The sequence below is a fragment of the Bombina bombina genome, chromosome 4, assembly GCF_027579735.1.
Source record: "Bombina bombina isolate aBomBom1 chromosome 4, aBomBom1.pri, whole genome shotgun sequence".
NCBI classification, from domain to species: Eukaryota; Metazoa; Chordata; class Amphibia; order Anura; family Bombinatoridae; genus Bombina; species Bombina bombina.
The window spans coordinates 232,738,823-232,752,947 of record NC_069502.1 but is presented as its reverse complement, the minus strand read 5'-3'; the positions used below and the strand labels follow the sequence as shown (position 1 = coordinate 232,752,947).

Below are 14,125 nucleotides of genomic sequence, written 5' to 3'. Positions count from 1 at the left end.
TGTTGCAAAACACTGCTGCCATAGAGTACTAAAGACACGTGCACACTCCTGAGCTCTTAAGAGCCTACCTAGATATACTCTTCAATAAAAGATACCAAAAGAACAAAGCACATTTGATAACAGAAGTAAATTGGAAGGTTGTTTAAAATTGTGTGCTCTATCCGAATCATGAAGGTTTAATTTTGACTTTACTGTCCCTTTTGAGGTAGCAAAAGCCACTGAAGTAAAAATTAAAGTTCCTACTGAGCATGTGCCAAAGTGCACAGAATGTACGTATTTGCATTTACCAGAAACTATTCCACTGCTCATTTCAAATTCAAAGTAAATGTTATTGCATTGTCTTGATATTGTTTATTTGTCAATAGGTCAATTCTATCATATTTCGTGGTCCTTTATAGTATAATTCAAAACAGATTAACAGAAACAAGTTTTCGCAGTTCGAACAACAAGTCCAATAGAGTCATAAATTCCAGCATCACATGGCTTTTCCATGCCTCCCGGCGTTCTACTTTTATTCTATTAAGCAGTTTGGAATTATCCCTTAATACCCTGAGTGCTGAGACACAGTTTTACACATTTTTTGTTTATTTCATTTTAAAGTAATTGTAACTTGGGATATTTTACTTTTCATAGTATGAAAGTTTTTAATGATTGTAGGTGAACAATATAATTATTAACTTTCAGGTAGATTACAAGTTTTGCGCTACGGCATTTAACGCTGAAAAAATGTCAATTTCAGATGAATGGCTGTAATGCACTATTACGAGTCGTGCCGGTATAGCTATACCGCAAGCATTTTAGCCTGTAACGCAACGTTCATTCCGCACTCAAAAAAATGACGTATTTGTGTGGGATTTTCATACTGCCGGTATTACAGGTTGTGTGGTGAGGCGAAAATGCTTGCGTTACAGCCTATACCGACACAATCCATATCGCCATCTGAGAGCAGTAGTTATGAGTTTTGTGTAACAAAAATGTTTCACAAAACTCATGACTAAAATGTTACAAAGTACACTAACACCCATAAACTACCTATTAACCATTAAACCGCCACCTCCCGCATCGCAAATACTATATCAAACCTATTAACCCCTAATCTGCCGCCCACCCACATTGCGACTATTAAATACATTTATTAACCCCTAATCTGCCGCCCCCCACATCACTGACACTATAATAAAGCTATTAACCCCTAATCCGCCGCTCCCCGACATCGCCAACACTATAATGTTATTAACCCCTAAACCTCCGGTCACCCACATCGTTGCCACTAAAGAAACCTATTAACCCCTAAACCGCCGGCTTCCCACATCACCGCCACTAAATAAACCTATTAACCCCTAAACCTCTGGCCTCCCACATCCCAGCAACTAAATAAACCTATTAACCCCTAAACCGCCGGCCCCCCACATTGCAAAACTCTAAATTAAACCCTAAACCTAACACCCCCCCTAACTTTAAATTAAAATTACAATATAACTATATTTTAATAAATAAAAACTTACATTAAACTATAGATTAACCTAACCTTACTATTCTAATAAAATTAAAAAAAACTACCAATTAAAAAAAATCTAAATGACTTTAAAAAACCTAACTACAAGAAAAATTAAAAAATCTAAAATTACAAAAAATAATAAACACTAAATTATGAAAAATAGAAAACACTAAGCTTACAAAAAATAATGAACGAAATTATCAAAAATAAAAACAATTACACCTAATCTAATATCTGTATAAAAATAAAAAAGCCCCCCCAAAATAAAAACACCCCCCTAGCCTAAAATAAGCTACCAATAGCCCTAAAAAAGGGCCTTTTGTAGGGCATTGCCCTAAGTTAAACAGCTCTTTTACCTGTAAAAAAAATACAAAGTCCCCCCAACAGTAACCAACCCCCCAAAATAAAAAACCTAACTCTAAAACCTAAGCTACCCATTGCCCCTAAAGGGGCATTTGTATGGACATTGCCCATTCAGCTCTTTTTCATTGCCCTTAAAAAGGACATTTAGCTCTTTTTCAAATTGCCCAAACCCTAATCTGAAAAATCCCCACCCCAAAACCCCCCCCCAAAAAAAAACTAACAATAACCCCAGAATATCTACTCACGGTTCCTGAAGTCTGGACATCCATCTCCATCCAGGCGGTGACATCTTCATCCATTGCGGGGACGTCTTCTATCTTCATCCCCGCAGAGCGGAGAAGACATCCAGCACGTAGCATCCTCTTCATATGGTCCCCACCGTACACTGAAGCTTCAATGCAAGGTAGCCGGTTCAAAATGACGTACCTTGCATTCCTATTGGCTGATTTCATTCTTCAAATTCAAATCAGCCAATAGGATGAGAGCTTCTGAAATCATATTGGCTGTTCAAAACAGCCAATAGGATGATAGCTACTGAAATCCTATTAAAGGGACATAATACTCATATGCTAAATCACTTGAAACTGATGCAGTATAACTGTAAAAAGCTGACAGGAAAATATCACCTGAGCATCTCTATGTAAAAAAGGAAGATATTTTACCTCACAATCTCCTCAGCTCAGCAGAGTAAGTTCTGTGTAAAAAGTTATACTCAGCTGCTCCCAGCTGCAGGTAAAAATAAAAAAAAATGAAGAAATGAACAGCAAACAATCAGCATCAGCAGTGCTGAGATCATGAACTCTTACTGTGATCTCATGAGATTTGACTTAACTCTCATGAGATTTCATAGTAAGCATCCTTTACCTGATTGGTGAAATAATATGAGAGTTCACAAGGCTCATCCCCTAAGCTGTCCCAGGACAGACACACTAAAATGCTGCTTAGAAATCCTTTACAATGGGAGGTGGCTACTGAGGAACTTTTGAGGTAAAATATCTTTCTTTTTTACATAGAGATGTTCAGGAGATATTTTCTAGTCAGCTTTTTACAGCTATGCTGAATCACTTTCAAGTGTTTAAACATTTGGGTATTATGGCCCTTTAACTGATTAGAACAGGTTTAGGGGGCAGCAGATTAGGGGTGTTTAGACTAGGGGTTTATGTAAGGGTAGAAAAAAGAAAAAATATCCTGGAGCTCCAAAAAATAAAAAATAGCAGCTTTATTAGGACATCTTAAAAAACAGACATGGTAGCACACAGAGACAAAGGGTTTTACGCGTTTTGGCGTTAGCCGTACTCATAAACCTAGACAGACACCGGTGTGTGTCATTTAAAAAGGATTTTATGTAAGGGTGTTAGGTTTAAACTTAACTTTTTTTTCCCCATAGACATCAATGGGATTGTGTTAATAATAATAATTAATAATTGGATACTTGTATAGCGCACAACCTCAAACTAAATCGACTTGCGGCACTGATAACAGGTATATAACAGGAGATTTTTCATTCCGCACTTCAGGTGTTAGGTTTTTTCTAACACTCTCTCCCCATTGATGTCTATAGGGAAAAGCGTGCACGTTAAATCAGCCCTTGGCTTTTGTGCGGTATGGAGCTTAACGCCCCCATATCGCACGCACAAGGAGGCTTTTCAGTAACTCGTAATGGCAGCGCTATGGAGAGTGAAATAACGCAACTTTTTTGTCGTTAGTTTCACACCCTGTTTAGCACAAAACTCGTAATCTAGGAGTTTGTAACCACAATAGGCCAACATTTTTCTTTCATGACTCAGATAGTGCATGCAATTTAAAACAACTTTCTAATTTGCTTCTATTATCAATTTTTTTCCGTTCTACTGGTATCTTTTGTTGAAAAACAGGGACATATGTTTAGGAGCCTGCCCATTTCTGGCAGCAGTTTTAAAAGAATGTTATCCATTTGCAAGAGCACTTGAGGACATCTCTATTTCGTGCCATGCAGTGCCCCAGACACCTACTTAGGTACCGCTTCAACAAAGAATATTATGGGAACAAAACAAATTTGATAACAGAAGTAATTTTTTAGCTTTTTTTAAATGGTCTGCTCTGTCTGAATCACAAAATCCTTTTTTGGGGTTTCATTTCCCTTTAAGTACACAGAATCATATTACATTCTAGTTTTATTCTGAGGTGTTAGCTTTAGCATAAGTGTGATTAGAATGTAACGTTAGTGGCACTATTCCTGCCATTAGTGACCTCCATACAAAAAAGCTTCAGATAATTGTATTATTGACCTAATATTTTCTATTGAAAATACCTTTAAATAATTACTAGATATTTGGAATATAAAGAGCACTTTAGTGCACTATAGTAAAAAAGTTTATTTATTTTATCAGTCACTTTTTTTTGTGACTCAATTTCTTAAAGGGGTACTGAACTTAAATTTGTCTGCGTTCTCTTGGTATCTTTATTTGAAAAAGCAGGAATATAAGCCTACAAGTCGGCCCATCTTTAGTTCACCAATCAGCAAGTGCTATCCAGGGTGCTAAACCAAAAATGGCCACTGCTCCATAACCTGTCCGCCTGCTCTGAGGCCGCGGACGGAAATCAACCCAATCAAATACGATCGGGTTGATTGACGCCCCCTGCTAGCGGCCAATTGGCCGTGAATCTGCAGAGGGCGGCATTGCACCAGCAGTTCACAAGAACTGCTGGTGCAATGATAAATGCCGACAGCTTATGCTGTCGGCATTTATCGATGTGCAGCGGACATGTCCGCTCAAACTTACATAAATATACCCCAAAAAATACAAAGAAAAATTGATAATAGGAGTAAATTAGAAAGTTTCTTAAAATTGCATGCGCTATCTGAATGAAAGAAAAAATTTGGTTTCAGTATCCCTTTAATTATTTAAAATGTTTACTCTGAATCCACATAGAACCAGAAAATGAATGCATTTGCTCCACATTATAAAGTGGTTTACATATACTATATTATGTATACATTTTTGAAACATATTTTGCTAAAAGGAATTTTATGTTCCAATCCAGCAGTAAAACAGTAAATAGCAAATTTATCGAGAATTCTTTTCTAGACAAATTTAAGGTCACTATGAAGGTGCACACAGATATGGTATTGTTTGTTTTCTTGCAAGTCTCAGTATACACACCATTACTACATTAATAATTATCAGATGGCTAAAGAGGTTATTAAAGGTATATTTTACTAGGGTTGTCACCCACCTGGTATTTTAGTGACAACAAGGCTGGTAGTCATAACCTTAGCGCATTACCAAAACCTTTTTTCACATTCCGCAATTTTCATTGGTTACAGAATAATTAAAGTTACAGTGCATCTGATATAAACAAAAAGAGTTTCATACCTACGATCAGTGTGATGCCCATACTGAGGGAGCTGACCCAGGCTGTCAGACCTCTGCTTTGGTTGAATTCCTCCAGCCATTCCATGTTCAGTATACCAAGTGCCATCTGTGACCCGATAACCAGAAGGTGTACAAGGAAGGAGGATAACACTACCATCCATGCCCACCCGCCATCAATGTTGGGGTCCACACTCCGTGCCTCTGCCTTATCTTTTAGGTTCTTCTCCATGTCGGCTTCGCCTCAGCACACCCTGTGCTACATGAGTAAAACAAACACACAAGGGCACAAACAGATTAATGTACTGACTAGATACACAAAGAAAAAATTAGAAAATAAAAACTTATATAGAGGGATTATACTATGCTCAGGAGACATTAATAGGCCAGCTTTTAAGGATACTAGGGCACAGGTGAAATAGTTGCTGCTCACCCAAGGGAATCCTGGAAATCTGGCCTTCTAGTGCCTCCTGAGGACTGGTATTGAAGAGCAATATAATATAGGATGACATAACATGCAATGTCCAAATGCTGGATTTAAAACAGATAATGTTTCATGGGTTGGTATGAAACAAGCAAAAAGGAAATTTATGCTTACCTGATAAATTGATTTCTTCTACGATACGACGAGTCCACGGATTCATCCTTTACTTGTGGGATATTATCCTCCTGCTAACAGGAAGTGGCAAAGAGCACCACAGCAGAGCTGTCTGTATAGCTCCTCCCTTGATTCCACCCCCCAGTCATTCGACTGAAGGAATAGGAAGAAAAAGGAGAAACTAAAAGGTGCAGAGGTGACTGAAGTTTTAAACAAACAAATATAATCTGTCTTAAACAGGATACGGATGAACGGGAGGGACAAGACAGATACCTAAACAGAAAGAACCACTGCTTGAAGAACTTTTCTCCCAAAAATAGCCTCAGAAGAAGCAAAAGTATAAAATTTTGAAAATTTGGAAAAGGTATGAAGGGAAGACCAAGTCGCAGCCTTACAAATCTGTTCAACAGAAGCATCATTTTTAAAAGCCCATGTGGAAGCCACCGCTCTAGTAGAATGAGCTGTAATTTTTTCAGGAGGCTGCTGACCAGCAGTCTCGTATGCCAAACGGATGATGCTTTTCAGCCAAAAAGAAAGAGAGGTAGCCGTAGCTTTTTGACCCCTATGCTTTCCAGAATAGACAACAAATAGAGAAGATGTTTGACGGAAATCCTTGGTAGCTTGCAAGTAAAACTTCAAGGCACGAACCACGTCCAAGTTATGTAACAGACGCTCCTTCTTAGAAGAAGGGCTAGGACATAGAGAAGGAACAACAATTTCTTGATTAATATTCTTATTTGAAACAACCTTAGGAAGGAATCCAGGTTTAGTGCGCAAAACCCACTTATCAGAATGGAATATAAGATAAGGCGAGTCGCATTGTAATGCAGATAGCTCAGAAACTCTTCGAGCAGAAGAGATAGCAACTAAAAACAGAACTTTCCAAGATAAAAGTTTAATATCTATGGAATGCATGGATTCAAACGGAACCCCTTGAAGAACATTAAGAACTAAATTCAAACTCCATGGGGGAGCAACAGGTTTAAACACAGGCTTGATTCTAACCAAAGCCTGACAAAACGACTGAACGTCTGGGACATCTGCCAGACGCTTGTGTAGTAAGATTGACAAAGCAGAAATCTGTCCCTTTAAGGAACTAGCTGATAACCCCTTCTCCAATCCTTCTTGGAGAAAGGACAAAATCCTAGGAATCCTGATCTTACTCCATGAGTAGCCTTTGGATTCACACCAATAAAGATATTTACTCCATATCTTATGGTAAATTTTCCTAGTGACAGGTTTTCGAAACTGAATCAAGGTATCAATGACCGACTCAGAGAATCCCTGCTTAGATAAAATCAAGCGTTCAATCTCCAGGCAGTCAGTTGCAGAGAAATTAGATTTGGATGTTGGATCGGACCCTGAATGAGAAGGTCCTGTCTCAGTGGCAGTTTCCATTGTGGCAGAGATGACATTTCCACCAGATCTGCATACCAAGTCCTGCGTGGCCACGCAGGCGCTATCAAGATTACCGAAGCCCTCTCCTGTTTGATTCTTGCAATCAGACGAGGTAGGAGAGGAAAAGGAGGAAAAACATAAGCCAGGTTGAACGACCAAGGTACTGCTAGAGCATCTATCAGTACTGCTTGAGGATCCCTTGATCTGGACCCGTAACAAGGAAGTTTTGCATTCTGACGAGATGCCATCAGATCCAATTCTGGTGTGCCCCATTGATGGATCAATGTCGCAAACACCTCCGGATGGAGCTCCCACTCCCCCGGATGAAAAGTCTGACGACTTAGAAAATCCTCTTCCCAGTTTTCCACTCCTGGGATATATATTGCTGATAGATGGCAAGAGTGAGTCTCTGCCCATCAATTTTTTTTGGAAACCTCTATCATCACTAGAGAACGCTTTGTTCCCCCTTGATGATTGATATATGCTACAGTCGTGATATTGTCCGACTGGAATCCTATGAATTTGGCCGAAGCCAGGTGAGGCCGCGCTTGAAGCGCGTTGAATATCGCTCTCAGTTCCAGAATATTTACTGGTAGTAGGTACTCCTCCTGAGATCACACACCCTGAGCCTTCAGGGAATTCCAGACTGCACCCCAGCCCAAGAGGCTGGTGTCCGTCATCACTATGACCCATGCTGGCCTGCGGAAGCACATTCCCTGGGACAGATGATCCTGTGACAACCACCAATGAAGAGAGTCTCTGGTCTCTAGATCCAAATTTATCCGCGGAGATAAATCCGCATAATCCCCATTCCACTGTCTGAGCATGCACAGCTGCAGTGGTCTGAGATGTAAGCGAGCAAACGGAACTATGTCCATTGCCGCTACCATTAACCCAATGACCTCCATACACTGTGCCACTGATGGCCGAGGAATGGAATGAAGTGCTCGGCAAGTAGTTAAGATCTTTGCTTTTCTGACCTCCGTCAGAAATATTTTCATGTCTACCGAGTCTATCAGAGTTCCTAGGAATGGAACTCTTGTCAGAGGAACTAGTGAACTCTTTTTTATGTTCACCTTCCACCCGTGAGTCCTTAGAAAAGCCAACACGAAGTCCGTGTGAGATTTGGCTAGATGGTAAGTTGACGCCTGAATCAAAATATCGTCCAGATAGGGCGCCACTGTTATGCCCCGCGGCCTTAGAACTGCCAGAAGGGACCCTAGCACCTTTGTGAAGATTCTGGGAGCTGTGGCCAACCCGAAAGGAAGGGCCACAAACTGGTAATGTTTGTCCAGGAAGTCGAACCTGAGGAACTGGTGATGATCTTTGTGGATAGGAATGTGAAGGTACGCATCCTTCAAATCCACGGTGGTCATATATTGACCCTCCTGGATCATTGGTAAAATTGTTCGTATGGTCTCCATCTTGAACGATGGGACTCTGAGAAATTTGTTTAGACTTTTGAGATCTAAAATCGGTCTGAAGGTTCCCTCTTTTTTGGGAACCACGAACAGATTGGAGTAAACCCCCTGCCCTTGTTCTAATTTTGGAACTGGGCAGATTACACCCATGGTATATAGGTCTTCTACACAGCGTAAGAACGCCTCTCTTTTTGTCTGGTCTACAGACAAACGAGAAAGATGAAATCTCCCTCTTGGGAGAGAATCCTTGAATTCTAGACAATACCCCTGGGTCACAATTTCTAATGCCCAGGAATCCTGAACGTCTCTTGCCCAAGCCTGAGCGAAGAGAGAAAGTCTGCCCCCTACTAGATCTGGTCCCGGATCGGGGGCTGCCCCTTCATGCTGTCTTGGTAGCAGCAGCGGGCTTCTTGGCCTGTTTACCTTTATTCCAGGTCTGGTTAGGTCTCCAGACTGACTTGGATTGTGCAAAGTTCCCCTCCTGCTTGGAGGCGGATGAGGAAGTAGAGGGTCAACCATCTTGTCCTGAGGAAGGGCATGACCTTTACCTCCAGCAATGTCAGAAATGATCTCCTTTAGTTCAGGCCCGAATAGGGTCTTACCCTTAAAGGGAATAGCTAAAAGCTTGGATTTAGATGACACATCAGCAGACCAAGACTTAAGCCATAACGCTCTACACGCTAAAATGGCAAAGCATGCATTCTTTGCCGCTAATTTAGCCATTTGGAAAGTGGCATCTGTAATAAAATAATTAGCTAGCTTGAGAGCCTTAATTGTATCCAAAATATCATCTAATGGGGTCTTAACCTTAAGAGACTCCTCTAGAGCCTCAAACCAAAAAGCTGCTGCAGTAGTTACTGGAACAATGCACGCTATAGGTTGTAGAAGAAAACCCTGATGAATAAACAATTTCTTTAGAAGCCCCTCTATTTTTTAATCCATAGGATCTTTGAAAGCACAACTGTCCTCAATAGGTATAGTTGTACGCTTAGCCAGGGTAGAAATAGCTCCCTCCACCTTAGGGACCGTCTGCCACGAATCCTGAATGGTGTCAGATATGGGAAACATTTTCTTAAAAGTAGGAGGGGGAGAGAACGGAATGCCTGGTCTATCCCATTCCTTAGTAACAATGTCCGAAATTCTTCTAGGGACTGGAAAAACATTAGTGTAAGTAGGGACCTCTAGATATTTATCCATTTTACACAGTTTCTCTGGTGGGATGACAATAGGGTCACAATCATCCAGAGTCGCTAAGACCTCCCTGAGTAACAAGCGGAGGTGTTCAAGCTTAAACTTAAAGGCCGTCACATCTGAGTCTGTTTGAGGGAAGTTTAGATAATACCTCTGTGAGGGTAGTATTCATAACTGCGGCCATATCTTGCAGGGTGAAAGAATTAGACGCGCTAGAAGTACTAGGCGTCACTTGAGCGGGCGTTAAAGGTTGTGACACTTGGGGAGAATTAGATGGCATAACCCGATTCTCTTCTGACTGAGAATCATCCTGAGACATACTTTTATCAGCTAAAATATGTTCTTTGCAATGTAAGGCCCTTTCAGTACATGAGGGACACATTTCAAGTGGGGGTTCCACAATGGCTTCTAAACACATGGAACATTGGCTTTCCTCAGTGTCAGACATGTTAAAACAGGCTAGTAATGACCACAAACAGGCTTGAAAACACTTTATTTAATGAAAAAAATAACAATCTGAAAAACGGTACTGCGCCTTTAAGAGAAAAAAAGCGTACAAATTTTTCAAAACTGCTTTAAAAAGATAAAATTATCCCAATTTTAGTATATATGTGTCTTATCTTGCTAGCTAAGATTGCACCACAAGAAAAGGAATACTTAACCCTTAATGGACAAAAACGTTATTCAAAAAACGTTATGATTAACCAAAAAAACAAAACTGCACCTCGCCACAGCTCTGCTGTGGTGCCTACCTGCCCTCAGGGGTCTGTAAAATCAGTTTAACACTTCGATTAGGCCCAATCTTTCCTTTGAGGCCCAACGGAGCTGGAGCTTGCTGCTTGCATGGGGAATTCAACTGCGCAACTGAGGCGCTAAATTAGGCCCCGCCCATCTACATCGATGTCTCACAGCCTTGCTACAAAGCGGTCTAAAACCTAGCCATGTGGGTTTCCATATGCCCAGGTCTAAAAGAAAGCCATGTGTACCCTACATTGCCATTAAAAATAAAAACGTTAATTGTCCTCCAAACATAAAATCGTTTGCCCAACAAACATTATGTCATCAGTGTCAACCATTTTTTCAGCCCAACATACAGGTCCCAGTAATACCCTTTCTCTTTCACATTAGGATTACTGCTTACCCCTTCCCTTATGGGAATACTGTCAGCCAATTCTGAAATAACACAGTCTCTCCAGAAAAAAATGACTGAACATACCTCAATGCTTGTAGCATGAAAACCGTTCCTCACACTGAAGTTTCTTAATTACTCCTCAGCCATTCTGTGGGAACTACTTTGGATCTTAGTGACAAATGCTAAGATCATCAGTTTCCAGGCAGAAATCTTCATCCATCACCATTTAAAATAAAAAAGTGTTGCTTGAAGAAAATAAAAACTATAATTTTATCACCTCTTTCACTTTACCCTTCCTATTACTTAGTATAGGCAAAGAGAATGACTGGGGGGTGGAGTCAAGGGAGGAGCTATATAGACAGCTCTGCTGTGGTGCTCTTTGCCACTTCCTGTTAGCAGGAGGATAATGTCCCACAAGTAAAGGATGAATCCGTGGACTCATCGTATCTTGTAGAAGAAATCTTAATTATATTGGCAACAGTGTTCAGAGGAACATCAAGCTCTTTAGAGATGGTCTTGTAGCCTTTACTTTGATCATGCTTGGCTATTACCTCCTTTCTACCCACCTCAGACAACCTCTATGAATGGTGCATTCTTGGATTAAAATGCTTTGATTAAAGCGATACGTTCAGCCACATCTGTATTATCCAACAAGCTCCCCCAGGCTACATACACCAATACTTAGAAAGCTCGGAACGTGAGCTTGGCTGCATAATCCTACCTCAAAAAGCACCACAAATGTACCCTTGCACTGTGAAATCCTCTATTTCATCCCGGCTATTAGAAATCAAATGCAAGATCCTTTGTCGCTGCTACTTTACCTCTAAAAGTTTATACAAAATCTTCCCTAAACAAAATAAAAAATGATGTAGATGTGGTACTGAACAATGTGATATGTACCATATGTAGTGGGCATTCCCTATATTGTTTGACTTTTGGTCTATGGTAAAGTCTGAAATTGAAAAGACCCTAGATAAGACAATGGGCCTATTTATGAAAGGCCTGTCAGACATGATCCGACATTGGGGATCATGTCCAACAGACCTCGCTGAATGCGGACAGCAATACGCTCTCCGCATTCAGCATTGCACCAGCAGCTCTTATAAACTGCTGGTGCAACGCCGCCCCCTGCAGATTCGCGGCCTATCGGCCGCTAGCAGGGTACTATCAATCAACCCGATCGTATCTGATCGGGTTGAATTGCGGCGATGTCTGTCAGCCTCCTCAGATCAGGCGGACAGGTTATGGAGCAATCTTTAGACCGCTGCTTCATAACTGCTGTTTCTGGCGAGTCTGAAGGCTTGCCAGAAACACGGGGCTTCAAGCTCGATACGGAGCTTGATAGATATGCCCAACTATCTTTAGATCCGGTTACATGTTTATTAAATAAATCTTTATCAGGCTTAGTGGCTTAATGGGGCTTGCCCTCTGTTAAACGAAAATTGGAAAACTAGTGAGTGCCCTTCTGTCCAACAGTGGCTGAGGAATGTTTCTGATTTACTAATATATAAGGAATATCGTTTTATTGTACAAGACACTAAAGATAAATGTATTTCAAATGCCGAAATCTGAAAATCTTATATTTAAGATATTTAAAATGTTAAAATGTTCGTAGTTCTGATTGACCAAGAATGAGCATTTCTTCTTTATATGTGAAGATATACAGTATAATGTATGAGCTATCTGGAGGGTAACACTGCAATACTTCTATCTTGCACATTAGATTTTATATTATTTTTAAGGGACATGAAACCCAGAGGTTTTATTTCATGATTCAGTTTGTGATTTTAAACAACTTTCCAATTTACTTCTATTATCTAATTTGTTTTGTTCTCTTGGCATCCTTTCTTTTAAAGGATACCTAGGTAGGTTCAGCAGCTGCTAATTGGTGGTTGCCCATATATGCTTCATGCTATTGCTTCACCGAATGCATTCAGCTAGCTCCCAGTAGTGCATTTCTGCTTCTTAACAAAGGATATCAAGAAAATATAGCAAATTAGATTTTAGGCGTAAATTGGAAAGTTGTTTAAAATTGTATTCTTTATCTGAATAATGAAAGAAAAATGTGGGGTTTCGTGTTCCTTTAAGGTTGACAATACTTTTAACCTGCATCTTCCTACAAAGTTCCAGTGCTTGGCAAGTTCCCCTTGCAGTTACCAAGCATCCCCATATAGAGGCAATAATATATTAACCTGCAGTTTATAGGCAGTATTGTTTCTAACAAATTAGCGGCTAGATTACGAGTCTTGCATTATTAGTACAAAAGCAGCATTAAGCCTCATAACGCTGCTTTTTTACTACCCCTGGTATTACGAGTCTTGAAGATTTAGGGGCACCGCACACTTTTTTGGCCTTACCGCAAATCAACTTACGCAAATTGCATATAGTCTTTTTTCTATTGGACTTCCATAGCGCCGGTATTACAAGCTTGTCCTGGGAGGCCAAAAAGTGAGCAGTACACCCTACCCCGTCAAGATTTGTACCGCATTTTAAAGTCAGTAGTTATGAGTTTTACACTACAACGCTGTAGCATAAAACTCATAACTAAAGTGCTAAAAAGTACACTAACACCCATAAACTACCTATTAACCCCTAAACCGAGGCCCTCCCACATAGCAAACACTAAAATTAAATTATTAACCCCTAATCAGCCCCTCTGGACATCGCCACCATTATAATAAACATATTAACCCCTAAACCGCCGCACTCCCGCATCGCAAACATTAGTTAAATATTATTAACCCCTTATCTGCTGTCCCTAACATCGCCGCCACCTATCTACATTTATTAACCCCTAATCTGCCGTCCCCAACGTAGCCGCCACTATATTAAATTTATTAACCCCTAAATCTAAGTCTAACCCTAACACCCCCTAACTTAAATATTTAGGGGTTAATAAATATAATATAGTGGCGGCGACGTTGGGGGCGGCAGATTAGGGGTTAATAAATGTAGGTAGATGGTGGCGTTGTTAGGGGCGGAAGATTAGGGGTTAATAATATTTAACTAGTGTTTGCGATGCGGGAGTATGGCGGTTTAGGGGTTAATATGTTTATTATAGTGGCGGCGACGTTGGGGGCAGCAGATTAGGGGTTAATAAGTATAATGCAGGTGTTGGCGATATCGGGGGCGGAAGATTAGGGGTTAATATGTGTAAAATTAGGGGTGTTT

General features: G+C 40.4%; 1 protein-coding gene across 1 annotated transcript in view; it reads right to left on the bottom strand.

Annotated features, from left to right (window-relative positions):
* SLC16A14 (solute carrier family 16 member 14) overlaps positions 1–14,125 on the bottom strand; it is a 200,666-nt gene that overhangs the window by 123,663 nt on the left and 62,878 nt on the right. The window contains exon 2 of the mRNA XM_053711459.1: positions 5,218–5,473. Coding sequence (XP_053567434.1) covers positions 5,218–5,446 — 229 coding nt within the window. The 5' untranslated portion in view covers positions 5,447–5,473. The remainder of the gene's footprint in view (positions 1–5,217; positions 5,474–14,125) is intronic.